Raw genomic sequence first — 12669 nt, forward strand, 5'->3', positions numbered from 1 at the left:
CTGATCACAGTCCAGGCCCCCCATAGAACAGCAGGGCCCCCCCACCTCAGCCTCATGGCAGAGGGGGGCGCATGTGGTCATTCACAGACCAGGAGGGAGGACAGAGCCTCACACACTGAAACCCTCGTGCGAGTGTCCCAAAAGCTCAGGAATCACCCCAAAACAGGCTTTAGGCTGGGAAAATGAGCAAGCAGAGAAAAAAGAGGAACACCATTGAGAAATATTTTGCATATGAGCCAAAGAAGGATCAAAACACTCAGTCTGAAGATGAGGAAGCACAAGCTCTTGCATCTAAAGACTCCAAGAAAAACAGAAATTGGGCTCAGGCTATGACAGAGCTCAAAAAAAACTTTGAAAATCAAATGAGGGAGAAGAAAAACATGAAAATGAAGTCAGCAGCTTAGTCAAGGAAATCCAGAAAAATGCTGAAGAAAATAGCATGCTAAAAACCAGCTTAGGTCAAATGGATAAAACAGTTCAAAAAGTTAGTGAGAAGAAGAATGCTTTAAAAAGCAAAATTGGCCAGATGGAAAAAGAGATAAGAAAACTCTCTGAGGAAAATAAATCCTTCAAACAAAGAATAGAACTCAGAGAGATTGATGAATTTATGAGAAATCAGGACTCAATACTTCAAAACCAAAAAAAAATGAAAAATTAGAAGAAAATGTGAAACATCTCATTGATATGGAAACTGATATGGAAAACAGACTTAGGAAAGATAATTTAAAAATTATTGGAATACCTGAAAGTCATGATCAGGAAAAGAGCCTTGACATCATTTTCAAAGAATTACTACAGGAAAATTTCCCTGATATCCTAGAAGCAGAGGGCAAAATAGAAATGGAGAGAATCTACTGATCCCCCCTGAGAAAAAGATCCCAAGAAACCAACCCCTAGGAATGTTACAGCCAAGTTCCAAAACTCCCAAGTCAAAGAGAAAATATTACAAGCAGCCAGAAGGACACAATTCAAATATCACAGAGATGCAGTCAGGATCACACAGGACTTAGCAGCAACTACATTAAAAGCTCGTAGGGCTTGGAATATAATATACCAGAAGGCAAAAGAGCTTAGAATGCAGCCAAGAATGAACTACCCAGCAAGGCTGAATGTCCTCTTCCAGGGAAAAAGATGGACTTTCAATGAACCAGAGGAATTTCAAATGTTCCTTTTGGAATGGCCAGAGCTGAACAGAAGGTTTGATCTTCAGATACAGGACTCAGGTGAACAACTTGGAAGATCAGGAGGGAGACCTCTGCCAGAGCAAGTGCAAAACTCAGGCTATCAGCGAGATCATAGCAAGCCATGGCAGCCCAGATCCAGGAAAAGGAAGCAGGTCTACAGAGTCACCCAGAAGGAACCTCCAGGCAGTTGTGCCCTGAGAGCTCAGCCACTGAAGGTAAGGGAGTGAAGGGAGACTTCCGAGGTCTGTCCTCTGTCCCTGGAACAGAACTCTGGGGTTCTCACCACATTCAGATCCTGATCACAGTCTAGGCCCCCCATAGAGCAGGGACCCCCCCCACCCCAACCCCATAGCAGAGGGGTAACACTTGTGGTCATTCACAGACCAGGAGGGCAGTCAGAACCTCACACACTGAGGTTCTTGTGGGGGGTGTCTCAATAAACCTCAAAAGCTCAGGAAGTACCCCAAAACCAGACACAGGTTGGGGAAATGAGTAAACAGGGAAAAAAAAGGAACTGGGCCACTGACAATTACTTTATCTATGATCCTATGGAGGATCAAAATACTCAATCTGAAGATGAATGAGAAAGTACAAGATTCTGCATCTAAAGACTCCAATAGAAGCTGGGCTCAGGCTATGACTGAGCTAAAAAATATTTTTGAAAATCAAGTAAAGGAGACAGAAGAAAAATTGGGAAAAGAAATGAGAGAGATGCAGGAAAAACATGAAAACAAAAGTCAGCAGCTTAGTCAAGAAGATCCAAAATAATGCTTAAGAAAATGACGTGTTAAAAACCACCTTAGGTCAAATGGATAAAACAGTTCAAAAAGTTATTGAGGAGAAGAATGCTTTAAAAAGCAGAATTGGCCAGGTGGAAAAGGAGATAAGAAAGCTCTCTGAGGAAAACAAATCCTTCAGATATAGAACAGAGCTAAAGGAAGTTGATGACTTTGTGAGAAATCAAGACACAATAGATCAATACCAAAAGAATGAAAAATTAGAAGAAAATTGGAAATATCTCATTGAAAAACAACAGATCTAGAAAATAGATTCAGGAAAGATAATTTAAAAATTATTGGGATACCTGAAAGTCATGATCAGGAAAAGAGCCTTGACCTCATTTTTTAAGGAATTCCTACAGGAAAATTGCTCTGATATCCTGGAAGCAGACGATAAAATAGAAATTGAGAGAATCCACTGATCTCCCCCAGAAAGAGATACAAAAAAAAAAAAAAAAAAAAAACAGGAATATTATGGCAGAGTTCCAGAACTTCAAAGTGAAAGAAAAAATATTACAAGCAGACACACAATTCAAATATCATGGAGCTGCAGTCAGGATCACACAGGACTTAGCAGCAACTTACATTAAGTGCTCATAGGGCTGGGAATATAATATTCCAGAAGGCAAAAGAGCTGGGAATGCAATCGAGAATCATCTACCCAACAAAACTGAACATCCTCTTCCAGGGGAAACGATAGACTTTCAACAAAACAGAAATTTCAAATGTTCCTGTTGAAACTGAATAGAAAGTTTGACCTTCAAGTACAGGACTCAGGTGAAGCATAAAGAGTGAAAGAGAAGGATAAATTATGAGGGACTTAATGATGATGAATTCCATGTTTTCCTGCATGGAAAAATAATACTGATAATACTCATATGAACCTTCTCATTTAATAGAGCAGTTAGAAGGAGTTTTTATAGATGAAGTACAGGAGAGAGTTGAATTTAAAGATATAATATATTGTAAAAATGGAATCAATGGCTAAAATAGAAATGTACTGGGACTAAGACAAAGGAGAGGTGGAATAGGCTAAGATATTTCATATAAAAGAATTTTTTTTTTTGCAATGAGCTTTTGCAATATATGGAAGGGGGAAGGCAAGGGGGAATAAGGGAAGTTTCATTCTCATTGAAAATGGCTCAGAGAGGAAACAGCATACACACTCAATAGGGTACAGACATCTAGGGAAAAAAAGGAGAGAAGGGGTAAGGGGGGGGATGATATGGGTGATTGAGGAGAGGGTAGATCATAGGAGAGGATAGTCAGATATAACACATTTTCCTTTTTACTTTTTGCAAGATGCTGGAATTCCCTGTCCGGGAACACGGGACTGGGTGGTTGCTGGGTCTCTGGTGATATAGCCCTAAGGCCAGTGCCACTCAACCACCCTATAGCACATTTTAGAAGAGGGACAGAGTGAAAGGAGAAAGAAAATATGATAGATGGTAGTGGCAAGGAATGGATAGAGGGGATTACAATCAGCAACAACAACTGTGGAAAAATATGGAAGTAACTTCTATGATGGGCTTATGATAAAGAATGTGATCCACCTGAGACAGAGCTGATGGTATCAGAACACAGATTGAAACACATTTTTTTCTCTTTCGTTTATTTTATTTCACATGAGGTTTTATATTTTTGTGGGGGAGGGGATATGTTTACTCTTAAACAAGAATATTTTAGTAATGTGTAAATAAAAAAATTAAGAAAAAAATCTAATTTGTTAATTTTGATCAAGACATCTAATAATTCTGATGTTTTAATTCAGTTAGATGACACATCCACTAAGGAATGAAAAAGACCAAAGTGCACCCTAGCTAAGATTTCAACTAATTACATGACCCTGGGCAATCGCTTAACATCACCAACCCTGTTTCTCCAAGTGTAAAATGGGGATAATAATAGCACCTATATCACAAGACTGTTGTAAAGATCAAATAAATTAACATATGAGAAGCATCTGCCTAACATTAAAGCAGAGCCATCCAACCTTACTCTTAAAAGTTTTTATTGAAACAACAGACAAGATATTTAGTTTGCCATTTTAGTTAGAGCTCTTTGGGTTGGATCAGCTTAGTAAAGCCACAGGCAGGGTCACATAAAATTGCACTGCAGGCCCCATTTTGGAGAGCCATGCCTTAAAACATTATAAAAATGCTAGCTATAATTATTATTGTATGACTACTGATAATTTGCAAATGATTGATGTAGTCTGTCCAGGAAAAAAAAAGAAGCATGGAGGAGGGGGAAATCTATAATAAAAAGATCCTGACAAAAATATTTCACTCAAAATTTATAAGGAATTGACAGAATTGAACAAATTTAAAGTCCATTCCCCAAAAAAATAAATGGTCAAAGGATATGATCAGGAGGTTAAAAAAAAAAGACATTATTGTCTAAAAGCTGAACAAAATGCAAATTAAACAATTCTGAGATATCATCCTATACTCATTATTAACCAAGATCTTTAAAACAATAAAACACTACAGAGAATTAGGGTCACCAATTAAAGATTGAGAGGCCTTAAACAGTGAGTGAATTTACATAGTCTGGAATTTTAAAACTGCTCAGGATTTATTACAGATGCTTGCAAATTATACATATTAAAACAACCTGAGAGAGAGAGAGAGAGAACGAACCAGCTATATGGTTTTCCACCAGGAGACCAGGAGCACGTGGCCTATGAAAGAGAGAGAGAAATAGCCAAGAAAAAGATGAAGGTAAGGTGAAGAAGGAGGGGTGGAAAGGGGTAAGGAGGGGTGGAAGGGGGTCAGTGCTTCTCTTCCAGATTTAAATGTACTTCTGAGGTGAGTTGGATAGGGATGGCATTTGTGGAGTGGTCTAGCACCTGACTCCAGGTGGTCTCCAACAGGCAAGCTACATACTGGTCTTTCAAGGGTGCATGACATCTAAGTCCAACATGTCATTTCCTGTCTTACCAGCATAAGCTTGACCCACCACTGACTAAGGTAGCTGGAAACAGGAAGCTAGAGTTTGAGAATGAAGAGACTGCAAAAATTTGATATTTAACAATGGAACAAGAGTCAATTTACATCCCAGGAGCAGATAACATTTCACATTTTTACAAAATTTAACAGTATAAAGAATTACAAAAATCTGTTTCCAAGTTACAAATCTCCTAAATCTATAATTCTCTGCATCAGGATTGGAAACAAATTTATTGAAATTAAATAGAAATTTAAAACCATCTCTTTTTCTGATAAGTAAAGAGTAGTTTAACAAATTTTGGCAAGTGTAATGAGACCAACAGAATACAAAGAAATGCATTTTTTTAAATCATGACTAATCTCTCTGAGCTTTGAGTCCACTATAAATCTGATGAATAAGTCATAAATGTCATCAATCAAGGCACTAACAAAACTGTTAAAATTTTAAGCAAATAGTATTAATAAATATTAGAGGGATGAACTTTCAGTTACACTCTATGTTCATAACTTATTTAGTATTCCAATGGTTTGATCACATCTCATATCCTCTACTAAATAAACACCATGACAGCAAGAACTTTGTTTCAATATTGTGGCACCAGTCAAAGTCATTACTACAATAACTAATCTATCAAAAGTATAGCTTCAAGCATCATTATGAGATCTATCCTACAGACATCAAAGAAAGAGGAAAAGGACCCAGAGATACAATAATATTTATAGCAAATCTTTTGGTAGAGGAAAGAACTGGGAATTTTAAAGGGTTTATATCAAGTGAGGAATGGAAAGTGGATAAGGAGACAGATACACAGATATAGACATACATATTTATGATAAAATACTGTTATAATGAAAGAATTGAAGGGAATAGTTTTAAAGAAATCTGGGAAGATTTCTATGAAGATGAGCAGAACTAAGAGAACAATCTCTACAATAACAACAATACTGCAAAGACAAATAACATTGCAAGTCTTGGTAACTCTGATCAATACAATGACAAACTTTATTTCCAGAGGACTCACAATGAAACATGCTGCCCACGTACATAATTTTTGGATGTGGTCAATGTGAAAATTTCTTTTGATTGACTATGCATGTTTCTAATGGTATTTTTGGGTTTTTTAGGGTTTTTTGATTTCTCAACTAGGGTGGAGGTTTACAGGAGAAAAAAGGTGGATAAAAACAGAAAGGTGGAAGATATAAGGCAGTTCTTCATTTGAAATTAAAAAAATTAATTTAAAAACCATAGGTATTCAAATCTTGAGATAAATATATATAATATTATATATATATATATACACACACACACACACACACATACACACACATAAATATATATCATATAAATGAGAGAGAAAAGAGAGAAAGAGGAAGAACAATGGGTGAGTCACTAAACTGCTCTGGGTATGAGTTTTCCTATCCATAAAAAAGTAAATCAGTTGGTGGAGTTGTGAACTGATTCAATCATTTGGTAGAGTAATTTAGAACTATGCCCAAAGAGCTATAAAACCATAGATACCATGTGATAGGTATAATCCCAAAAGAGGTGAAAAACAAAAAGGAAAAGGACTTAAATATACAAGGATATTTATAGCAACTCTTCTGGAGACAAGGCATTGAAAAATAGAAGAATGGTTGTTGACTGACTGAAAGGGAGAGTTTAAAAAAATCTGGGGAGATTTTTCAATAGAGTGCAGTGAGAAGAACAGAGAAATCAATACTCTTGAGCAAAACAACTTTTATAGACTTGCAAACTCTGAGTAGTGCAAAGAGCAATCACAGGACCTGAGTGTGGAAGACCAAGTGTACTCCCTACCTTCTAACACAGAAGTGAAAGACTCAGGGGACAAAATGAGAAATATGTCTGGATTTATGGATATGGTTAATGCAGGATTTGTTTTGCTTAATTATCTATACATATACTTTCAATAGGGAGGGAGGAGACAGGAGGAAGAGAAAAATTTAATTAAGTTTAAAAATAAATCTAGTCCAGCTAAATTCAGACTGACTCACTAGATATTGGACTGATTTTTCTGGAAAAAAATATTTTTAGACTTTTTAGTGAGGCAGAGAAGTTCTTATCTACTTTAGTGAAATAAATCAATAAAATCATGGATCTTTGTAAGTACTATTCTTAGTATTTATTTTAAACTATCAATGTCAAAATTCATAAGCTATTAATATATTTACCTGATGATGTTGAATACTTTTGATGTTACATGAAAAGTTCTGATAAAGCTGAAATTTACTAATATCTTTCTCATTCTTGGATGATACCTTTGCCAAGGCTGACTGGATACAAACATACCTTTGTAAACATCTATAATGCACAAAGAAGAAGCAGTCAAAAACAATTTTGTCAATGAAAAAGGTACAAAAAATTAGTAATTTTAATATTAGCCAAAATATCAAGGAATTATTTTATAAGCATTGTCTTTCCTGTTCAAAGATGATGTTCAAAGATATATAATAAGTTTTTATATATTTGTTTCAGCAATTGGAACAGGTTGTATTTACATATTTATAATCTCACCTGGTCCTTCTTTAGTTCAATAATAGGACTGAATGAGTTTAAGAATACCATTCAGAGTCATGAAATTTATTAAAGATAATTATCTCATAATTATACTGATAAACAGTAATAAGTAACACTCTAAAGCATTTTAAGATTTATAAGGCACTTTACAAACATTATTTTAACTTTACAACCACCCTGAAAGCTAGGTGTTATTAATATCTTCATTTTATAATTAAGGAAACAGAGGCTAATAGAAGATAAAGTACTTGGCCCAGGATCACATAGTTAGAAGTATCCAAGGTCACATTCAAACTCAGGTCTTTCCAACTCCAGGTAGAGCATTCTATCATCTCCTTTTATAAAAAAAAGTCTTGTTCTGGGGGCAACTAGGTGGTGCAATGGAGTAAGGAGGACCCAAGTTCAAACTTGACCTCAGACAAACACAATACTTGGTTAACTTTGTGACTGTGGGTGAGTCACTTAACACTATTGCCTTATAAAAATAAAAATCTTGTTCTGGGGCTTCCTTGTCATCTAATACCATGACTAACACATTAAGAAACAACTCTTGGGCCACTGAAATCAGAAAGAAGGTGGGAAAGAGGTTCTGATACAAATTTAGAAAAATTAACAAAATATCATGAATACATGAAAACTATTTTGGAAAATTGTTACTCTCCCCATTCAACTCAGTAAAAGGTAAACTTACACAGTATCAGAGAACTTAAATACCTAATATTTAAACAAACCTTTAGAAGAAACAATTATCTATACCAAAAATGTGCTAAACAAAAACAAAGTATATGTAAAAATATAAAGTTAAAAAAATTCTTGTCTGAGAAACAAAATGACATTTGTGTATAAATATGGTCTTTAACTCAGGAAGCCCTGGGTTTCAATCATGCCTCTGACACATGCTGGCTCCATGACCCTGGGGAGGCCACTTAAATGAGACAAGACTACAACAAGGAGCTAATCAAGATTCATAAAGAAAGTTTCCTCATCCAAAGTTTTTCCTAGACCAATGAAATCACAGGTCTGAGTCAAAGGCAGAAAAAAAATGTCCATTTTGAATATGAATTTCTAATTATGAATTTATCTTCAAAGAAGTAAATTGACCATGACTCTGTGACATTCGCATAAACCAGAGGAGATTTAACAGCACAATCCCACAGACCAAAAATTGGTAATGAAGAAGAACATACAGTTTCCTGATAAAATCCAGTGTGTCTTTATCTTTAGCAAACATGTCAGCTAAGATGTGCTGTACTCCCATTTCAATCTCCTGGAGAGTTGAAAGTCCTTTGGAAGGAAGGTTGGAAGAAGAAAAGAAACATAAAATATTTTAAAAGCCTTAAAACAATAAATTTCTAGTTCAAATAAAATCTAAAATAGACAAAAAAGGCATAACAACATAGCCCCCATGTTAAATCACTTTAATTTCTATCCTCATCATCCTAAAACTGAAAAACCTTCCCCAAAAAAGCACTAGTCTCCCTAGTACTCTTAAAATTTTTCCTTAATGGGAGAGTCATAAATTAATATACATTTTTTACTGTTTCTTTCTCAAAAAAAGTACTCAAGTCCTGTTGACCAGGATCTCAATTCACAGACATTCTTAAGCTCAGAACACAGCAGTCTAATCTATCTACCTAATTATTTTATGATCTTCAGCAAGTCTTTTTTTCCCTCAACCTGAGCTCTTTAATTTCAAAAAGATATAGGCATGACACAGCCAACTCCCTTCAACCCACATCAAGTGATCCAGAGGACTACAAATACTGGGAAGATTGGAAAATTGCACAGCTTCTGTGAGAAAGAAAACATCTGACTAAAAGTCTGAACTCAGCACTAATACTCTTACTACTCTTGGTCTTTAGGTCCATGAAAAAGCAAATTCTCCTAAGAACAAATGAGGAAACTTCTCATTAATGGATATTTCCCATGATGATGGCCTGGGAAAATCATTCATTGTTTGCTCATTTCTGAAAGTCCAAAGTGTCTCTCATGTGTGAGTCTTTGGGGACTCTAAAGGTTATCATTAAATCAAGTTTAATAGGGAACTCATAGATATAATAAGAATAATGGCAGAAAAAAGAAAGTAGGAACTCTGAAGCTTTTCTATACTCATTTTGGGAAACAATCTTAGTTTTCAGAGAATCTCAATGTGAGAGGCTCATATTCACAACCCTCCACTCTATTTCTAGTTTCACATATGCAAACAATTCCTCAAAAAACTAAAAGTTTGGCAAGTGAATAAAACAAGACCTACAAGAAATTCAAGGCTAAGGAAGTAAGAATTTTCAAAAAATGCAATCTCTTACCTAATAACTAACCTTCTTGACCTAATAACTAACCTAATAAATTCACTCAAGTGCCAAGGACATTACCATGAAGACATGGCTAAATGTATTTTATTTTTTTTATTTTTGGGGGGGTTTTTTGCAAGGCAAATGGGGTTAAGTGGCTTGCCCAAGGCCACACAGCTAGGTAATTATTAAGTGTCTGAGACCGGATTTGAACTCAGGTATTCCTGACTTCAGGGCCGGTGCTTTATCCACTACGCCACCTAGCCGCCCCATTAAATGTATTTTAGGAGAGATGAGACAGGGAAATTTTGAAGGACTTTTTGAAAACTAACTATTTTGAAGGGCTTTTTAAAAACTTTGTCTATACAATAATGTCCCTTACAAAGTGCTCTTGTAAATTATTTCTTTGAATAGACACCAAAGAATTCAGAAGGAACTACTGGTAGTAGAGAAGAAGAAAACGGTGTGGAATTTCACTCAGAAATAAAGTCAGTCAGGGGCAGCTAGAGATGGTGCAGTGGATAGAGTACCGGCCCTGGAGTCAGGAATACCTGAGTTCAAATCCGGTCTCAGACACTTAATAATTACCTAGCTGTGTGGCCTTGGGCAAGCCATTCAACCCCATTGCCTTGCAAAAACCTAAAAACAGAAATAAAACCAGTCAAATGGATCTCATTCCATTTTGCTCAAGGTCAGCTATGTGTTTCCCTACTTGAAAACCAATGGGGGTAGCTAGGTGACAGAGTGGATAGAGCACAGGAGTCAAGAGGACCTGAAATCAAATCTAGCCTAATAATTGCCTAGCTGTGTGATCCTGGGCAAGGCACTTAACCCCTTGCCTTAAATAAATAAAATTAACAAAAGAAAAAAGAAAAAAGAAAACCAATGATATTTGTTTCCTACATATTCAAAAATGAGGCCAAAAATACATAGCATTGGAAAGGTAGTTGACTATATAGAAAAATGCATATAGAATCAAGGTAGGAATAGGGCTTGAGACTTTGTTGAGACTTTATTTCTCTTGGTTTTAAACTACCATCATTGACCTCTATACTTTTATTTGGAAATGGGGGAGAGAGAAGGGAGACAGTATTTATACTCCTTCTGTGGTACATCCTCTAAAAGAGCACAAGCAGCATCATTTCAATATTTAACAGCAGGTTCTCACCACCAATATCAACTGAAGGAGAAAGAATTAAGTAAATCCTAAATACAAAATAAACCTAGGAATACTGACTATGAGAAGGAAAAAAAAAAAGGGAATAAAATCATGACTATTTAAAATCTCCAATATCCTGTGCTGAAAACAAGTGATATGCCTTGATGGAAATCATTCAGTTCAGGGCAGATAATTATGAATGCCTGACTGTACACGATCACCTCAACCTCTGCTAACATGAGTACAAGTACCAAACAGTAACTATACTGCAGAAAAAATGATTAATTAAATGTTCCAATTTATTGGAAAGCTGGAGAGAGTTTGAAATTGAGATGATCAAAAAATAAGCGAGTTCAAAGTCTATCTTTGCTTCTCACTAATATTCAAACAATTCTGTTCTGTATTTTCATCTTTTAATTGTATTACATTTCCCCCCCAAAAAAAGACAATATGCATATTTATATATAAATAAATAGATAATATTTTACCAAATTTTCCACAAATTTAAACTGACAGGCAAAAGAAAAATCAGTTTGTGCTGCCATTCTAAAAGGTTCAAGACAGGAAAATGGCATTTTGGTATCAGTATATTCTTCAGATTTGTAGTTCTAATAGTAATTGGAATTAAACTTTGGAAGGAACTGAAACACAAAACCAATTGTCTCAGATTGTCTAATCTTAAAATTTCACTGTAGGGTCTGTGTCTGTAACTTCATTTATCAAGGGTTCTTCTATGTTACTTCTCTTTTATTCAAGGTAAAAAGACTTGAAAGGAAATGAAAAGTTATACTTTACAAATACTCTTATGATAGAAAAAATATTGATTTTTATGCATAAGGATATATTCCAAGAAACAATATGGTATGCAATACTTACCTTTCACATTGGGTTTCACATAGGAGAGCAGATTAAGCGCCCCTGGATTTTCAAGCAGTGTCTTTGCTGCTCCTTCTAATCCCAGTTGTTTTGCTCTTTGGGCCTTGGTCCCTTTGCTCCCAGTTTTATATGGGGCTGACTACAAAGGGAAGGTCAAAAAAAAAAAAATACCTAATTACCTTATGCTGAAAGAAACAAAAACCTGAGTTGCTTATCGACAATAAAGATGATCATAAATATTTCATCTATACAAGCGTTAACTTCCTTTTCCCTATACTTTTTTTCAAACAGGTTATATAATATTAATGGATAAAGATGACAATTTATTGCAAGTATAAAAGCTATCCATTTCCTCTGAAAACTAGTATGCAAAAAAAAGACAAATCTCAATTTTCAAGAAACAATTTGTAGATTTTTCAAAGGATCCTATGCCTTCTTCATATTCCTTGACTTGTGTTCCTTTAATTAATTAATTTCTTAAGAGATCTAGCAGAAATGAAGAAAAAAAGAAGAAACTCAAGGAAATATTATTTACTGTTAACCATAAATATAAAAAAGTGTTAGAGAAAGTTGAAATTAATAATCAAACAAGTTTTCAAACTACGCATTTAATTTAAACTATCCCTTGCTAATACCCATTTCTAGTGAGCTACCTATATATTTTCCAATCCTAATCAATACTGATAATTACTGCAAATTGTCTTAATATAGGTCTAGCAAAATTCTGCTAGAAAACAGCAAAGCTAATGCTCTTGTTCCAGTTTCTTCAGCTCTGCCATGAAAACTCAAGTCACTTGAAACTGGCATCAGGAAATGCAGTTGATTCTGCTAGCTCATTTTTCTAACAAGAAGCAAGAACTACACATTAGTTTCATCATATATTGAATCATTTA

General features: G+C 35.2%; 1 protein-coding gene across 5 annotated transcripts in view; it reads right to left on the reverse strand.

Moving 5' to 3' along the window:
* SRBD1 (S1 RNA binding domain 1) overlaps positions 1-12669 on the reverse strand; it is a 312756-nt gene that overhangs the window by 264746 nt on the left and 35341 nt on the right. For all 5 annotated transcript variants that reach the window (XM_074205166.1, XM_074205151.1, XM_074205132.1 and 2 more), the window contains 3 exons: positions 11777-11915; positions 8638-8734; positions 7105-7234 (listed from right to left, as the gene is read on the reverse strand). In XM_074205166.1, coding sequence (XP_074061267.1) covers positions 7105-7234; positions 8638-8734; positions 11777-11915 — 366 coding nt within the window. The remainder of the gene's footprint in view (positions 1-7104; positions 7235-8637; positions 8735-11776; positions 11916-12669) is intronic.

The sequence above is a fragment of the Macrotis lagotis genome, chromosome 1 (assembly GCF_037893015.1).
Source record: "Macrotis lagotis isolate mMagLag1 chromosome 1, bilby.v1.9.chrom.fasta, whole genome shotgun sequence".
In the NCBI taxonomy this organism is placed as follows: Eukaryota; Metazoa; Chordata; class Mammalia; order Peramelemorphia; family Peramelidae; genus Macrotis; species Macrotis lagotis.